The 5,944-nt window shown below is 40.3% G+C and overlaps 1 protein-coding gene across 1 annotated transcript; it reads right to left on the bottom strand.

Moving 5' to 3' along the window:
- Positions 1-965: 965 nt before the first annotated feature.
- On the bottom strand, positions 966-2,941 carry LOC135202881 (uncharacterized protein K02A2.6-like). The gene is made up of 3 exons (XM_064232335.1): positions 2,353-2,941; positions 1,994-2,091; positions 966-1,598 (listed from the first exon to the last, which is right to left on the bottom strand). Exons 1-3 carry the CDS (start codon positions 2,939-2,941, stop codon positions 966-968), a joined length of 1,320 nt encoding a protein of 439 aa, XP_064088405.1.
- Positions 2,942-5,944: the final 3,003 nt, after the last annotated feature.

Raw genomic sequence — 5,944 nt, 5'->3', positions numbered from 1 at the left:
GTTGTTACCATTCCCATTTCCATATTTAGCTGAATGTGGACTTGGTGCTGTAAATGATTTGTTACTGAAGAGAAAAAATCGACTGGATATCGCAAAACGAGGTGATTTGAGACTGAAGCTGACTAATTTAAGGTGTTCTGAAAGTCAACAAAATGTTCCCTTTGTTAGAAGAGTCCTTTTTCAGGAGGATTTCTGCCTCTTCCGATTTATTTGCTCTGAAGTTCTGATCTTACGTCACCGTCAACCCCATTCGCTCTTCTCTTCCCTAAATTACTTTTCCTTTGGTGTTGTTAATGCTCTGGAGATAAGACGATTAACTCTCTCTCTCTCTCTCTCTCTCTCTCTCTCTCTCTCTCTCTCTCTCTCTCTCTCTCTCTCGGTTGCTCTTTCATGAATATTAGTAAAACAAACCTCTCACACTATCCACTACTTGTTAAAGTCTTTCATTAACAATGAACGAATTTTCCTGTTATTTTCAAGTTCCTTCTTATAACTTGGATTCGTGAACCCTTTGTCTATGTATCCATAAGCACGCAACAGGAAAGATCTGTTTACAGAAATTATCAATCATGCACTCTGTCCTCTTTTATCTTCGGAAAATTAAAATAAAGAGATGAAGCAATCCTTTGTGGTTTCCACTTCCACCTTACAGCAGCTGTTTCAGGAAACTTTTTCTTTTCAAAGCAACACTGTGAGGACCATTTTGGGTCATGAACTCTTTAAATTCCTCAGCCACAAACTGTCTTCCATTATCAGACACGAGCTCTACACAAACCCCATGCTGAGCAAATACCCACCCCATGATCTCGATGGTATTCATAGTTGTAACTGATTTCATTGGGTGTACTTCTGGCCATTTTGAATATGCGTCAATCATAATGAGGTACATTTGTCCCAGGAATGGTCCTGCGAAATCAACATGTACTCTTTTCCACGGACCAGAAGGCCATTTCCACGGATTACCCTCAGCACGAGTCGGCATTGGTCTGAGTACCTGACAAGCAGAGCCCACCCTTGCACAGTGTTTTCAATATCTTGATCGATATTCGGCCACCACACATGCAAGCGAGCATAATCCTTTGAATCCTAACAATCCCCAGATGTCCACCATGTAGCTCTTCTAAGATTTTGAATCCTATATCTCGACGGTATTCCACCCTGGCACCCCATAGAAGACATCCCTCTTCAATTGAAAACTCACGCTGACGGCTATGGAAGGGTTTCAGTTCCTGTGCTATGTCCTCAGAGTCTGGCCATCCATTTCGTGTATAATATAAAGCTCTAGCCAGTACAGCATCATGCAAAGTTTCCTTTGCAACAGATTTCGCAGTTACAGGAAGAGAGTTCACCTGGTGCCTGTTAAATTCAGTTGCTTCTTGTGTCCAGTTTACATGCTTATCTGATGCATCGGAGTCACAATCTGGTAAAGGCAACCGTGAGAGTGCATCAGCATTTCCATTGTCACTTGAACGACGTAATTCAATGTCATAATCATAAGCTGCTAACTGTATAGCCCCCAGCGTTGTATTCTTGCAGCTGCAACGGACCTGGAATGCTCTTGCTTGGGTCCCAGAATGTGTATGACAGTGGTTTGTTATCTGTAATAAGGGTGAATTTACGACCATATAAATATTGATGAAACTTCCGTAGTCCAAAGATGATTGCCAAACCCTCATGCTCAATTTGGGAATAGTTACGTTCAGTGGGTGTTAACATTCTTGATGCATAAGCAATTGGTCTTTCTCCGTTACTGGTGATATGGGAAAGCACTGCTCCAAGTCCTTTGGGTGATGCATCTACTGCCAACGTCACAGGTTTACTCAAATCATAGTGCACTAATACTCCTGTTTTTCAGTGTCAGCATTTTTTTAATCTCGGAAAAAGCTCTTTCACACTCTACTGACCAATGCCATTTTCTGTCTTTATGCAGTAATTCCGTGAGAGGCGCTGCGACTGATGAGAGATTTGGAACATAGCGACGGTAATGGTTTACCAGCCCCAGGAAGGATTGCATTTCAGACCTTGATTCTGGCCTTGGTGCCTCCGTGACTGCTGCAATGGTATCTTCCGTCATATGAATACCCTCTTCATCTACAATGAAACTCAAATATTTCAAGGAGGGCTTCATAAATTCACATTTCGATAAATTACATTTCAACCCATTGATGTGCAACCGCTCAAGTACCTTTTCAAGATTGTGTAAATGTTCAGCTTCGGTTCTCCCAGTAAGACCTAATCATCTATGTTGCATCCACAAGGCCCTCCTTGCAGAACTTTATCCATTAAAGACTGAAAATAAAAGTTGTGGTGCTGCTGAGACACCATATGGTAAACGTGTATATCGGTACAAACCAAGTGGTGTGTTAATCGTGACATATTTCCTAGATTCCTCATCTAATTCCACTTGCTGGTAAGCTTGCGATAAATCTAACTTTGAGAAAGTTTTTCCACCGTTCAGTCGCTGGTATAGTTCATCTGGATTTGGCATTGGATGTTCAGGGTTTTCCACATAACGATTTATGGTGACCTTGAAGTCACCACAGATCCTATTAGAACCATTGTCTTTTGAAACGGGCACTATCGGTGCCGCCCACTCACTATAGTCAACTTTCTCAATAATTCCTTCCAATTCTAGTCTTTTAAGTTCTGCATTCACAGCATCCCTGATTGCATAAGGAACTGTCCTCGCTTTATAAAAGATTGGTTTTGCATCCTTTCTCACATGAATATGAGCCTTTATATTCTTGGCTGTACCCAGTTCACCATCAAAGACATCACCATATTTCCTTAACAGTTCTTCTAACTTTGAGGTTTTCAGAATACCAGAATGCAGATGATTTACAGCTAACTTTTTCCACTCAAATTTCGCAAAATGCAGCCAGTCCCTACCGAATAAGGCAGGTCCATTCCCCTGTACCACATACAATGGCACTTCCTCCATTCTGTGTCCATGAACTTCCATAGTTACGTAGCATCTCCCGACGACTTCTATTTTTTTCCTTCCCGTCATGGTTTTTCAGCACAATATCGCTGGATTGAAGTACTTGTATTTTTCAGATGTTTAGCGTAGAACTCTTCACTTATCAGTGACACAGAAGCTCCCGTGTCCATTCCATATCAATTGGTATCCCATTTAATTTAACTTTCACTATTATCTCTGGAACCTTATTGTGTCTTGCTTTAATTTTCTTAACACAGTATTTCAATGTATGCACCAATTCATCCTGTAGTTTGCACTCTGTAGTTTCTTCTTTTGAGCAGCTGGTCTCCTCCTCTGCCTTGTTGACCGTCGATCGTTTCCTTCCTTGTCTTCCATATTTCCAATTTCGATTGACTGTGGTGTGATTTTCCATTCGGCACATTCTACGAAGGTGTCCTTTTTTATGACACCCATTACACTCAGTATCCTTATGGAAACAAACATCAGCCTTATGGTTTGTCTTCCCGCAACGGTAACACTCAAGGAGAGAAGCTTTCGGCCCAACAACTGTTTTTACCTCCTGAGTTTGACCCTGAATCTTCGTGACGTTTTCATCAGCCATTTCCTGACTTAAAGCAATAGAAAATGCTTTCTTTAAGTCAAGCTCCTGTTAACTTAATAGTTTCCTCTGTGCCGAGCGGTTGGCCAATCCAATAACAAACAAGTCTCTTAAAACTTCCTCTTGAAAAGCACCAAACTGACATGTTTCCGCCAATTTCCGTTGCTCCGTTGCATAATCAGTGATGGATTCTCCTGGACGTTGTTTCCTATTGTAAAACTTGAAACGTTCAGCTATCAGGATGGGTTTTGGGTGAAGGTGATTTTTCAAAAGCTCAGTAAGTTCTCGATAAGTCCTTGATGAGGGCTTATTAGGGGCAAGCAATGTCTTCAGAAGTCCATATGTAGGAGCGCCGTCCTCGGATTTGTCAAATGCTGCTATATTACCCAAATGCGCCATCCTTAATTTTCCCTTTCGTGAGTCAGTTCCTCGTCGCCATTGATGTATATTTGGATGGACACGAAACTCAGATAGATCCTTTCTGAATGACTTTATTTTTAAGACTAACTTATAATGATATACAGTTTAAAAGAAGACAAGATAGTTAACAGGGTAGTTATACTTAATGAGTAGTAAGTATCTGTAAACACAAATATAACCTCTGGTAATAGGTAGTTATAAACATAAATACCTAACATTTTCAATCAGATTACAGTCAGGTCGACGCGAAATGTTTCTGAAGCGTCATTAATTATTCATAAACGTCAAATCCAAGAATAAAAGGCCACAAGTAGTAATGCGTAATGGGCAAAGCAAAGTGGAAAGAGTTCTTAAAAGAAAAGGGGGGGGGGGGGGGGGGGGGGGGGGGGGGGGGGGGTGGGGGGGTGTTGGAACGGAAGGAAGGTCTACCTTTTCTGGTGCGCTGCAACGATTCAAGTTCATTACCATAAAGATAACATTTACATTTTATGCTGACATTTTAATGCACTAATGCTTCGGGTTCATCATTTCCACGGAAATTTCCATTTATCTTTTCACTTCCTTGATCTCTCTCTCTCTCTCTCTCTCTCTCTCTCTCTCTCTCTCTCTCTCTCTGTCCTGAAATTTATTTATTCTTGTCTGGAATAGGTGGGTGTTTCAGGTATTAGAATGATTTTGGTTCATATCAAATGGTTTCGTTGATCAATGCCAATTTTCATGAACATTTTCTTTGACTTGTAATAATCTATTGTTACATTCTGTTGTCTGTCCTCCGCTTCTGGTCTCCACATGAGTGAAGGAAGTCTCCCGATATGTTGAGAGCCATTTAAGGACTCTGGGACAGACGCTCTTTGTATCCCTTACACGAAGCCCAGAAGATTATCACATGCAATAAAGCAATATGATTTGTTCTGAGAGAGAGAGAGAGAGAGAGAAAGAGAGAGAGAGAGAGAGAGAGAGAGAGAGAGAGAGAGAGAGAGAGGGGGGCGAGTGATGTCTTCTGCATCTTGAAACCCAAGGAACAATGATATCAACATACCAAGGAAAATGCCAGTAAAGGCACAAACAGTTTATAGAATTTAGCAGAATTGCAATCTTAAAAGTGTCAGTGTTTGTGAAAAGTTAAACTGAACAGAAGCCATGGAAAATAAAGTAGCAAAGCTTCCAAGTTAACTGCGAAGAATCATAACTGCAAAAATAATAATACTTTATTTAAAAATAAAGCTTCCTATATGCTCAGTTTGGTTAAGTTTCAAAACGGAAACAATTCTACTTTCAGCGTATTTCTAGTGAAGAATAGCGTTTTGAAAGAACGAACGGCGAAGTGGGGAAGGGAGCATAGGACACTTCAAAGTCCGTTGATTCTCTCTCAGGAATCAATGACTGCTTCTCCTGAAAAGCTCTCTGGAGACAAGACCTCAAACTGTCATTGTCAATGTGATGTCGAAAAAAAAAAGACAAACCTTTGTAATGGGACTCATCCATGTCCTAAGGAAAAAAGTCTAGGTCTAAGTTACTGGTGGGAAAATGCTCATCACAGCTAACCTGACGTTTTCAACAGAACTAGACAAAATTGACCTATGACCTTGAAAAATACACCAAAATCAAAAATAGTCCGGGAAAATAAACCTTAACCACCGAAACCTACCTGGAAAGTTTCTTGTTTCAGAAATAATGAATTTTCGAAGTTTGAACCGACCTGTACTATTAAATATGAGATAAAGGTGAAAACAAGGTCATCAGCCATGACGGTGTCCACCTTCAGCCCTTCAGCAAAAAAGAAAAAGAGATATTGACTGGAGGAAAATAGGTCATTTTCAAAAATTGTTGGGGGAACTAATGACCATCCACAATGTATATGATAAGAATCATATATATTGTATAATCATAAAGATTTCAACATTTAATTTCCAAAATTTCCTTAAATTATATCTCAAGGCCAAAGGATTTTCGGAAAAGGAACTATTTACCAAACTTATTACACC

This window comes from Macrobrachium nipponense, chromosome 33 (assembly GCF_015104395.2).
Source record: "Macrobrachium nipponense isolate FS-2020 chromosome 33, ASM1510439v2, whole genome shotgun sequence".
NCBI classification, from domain to species: domain Eukaryota; kingdom Metazoa; phylum Arthropoda; class Malacostraca; order Decapoda; family Palaemonidae; genus Macrobrachium; species Macrobrachium nipponense.
The sequence above is the reverse complement of the archived record's forward strand: the minus strand, read 5'-3'. Positions and strand labels throughout refer to the sequence as shown.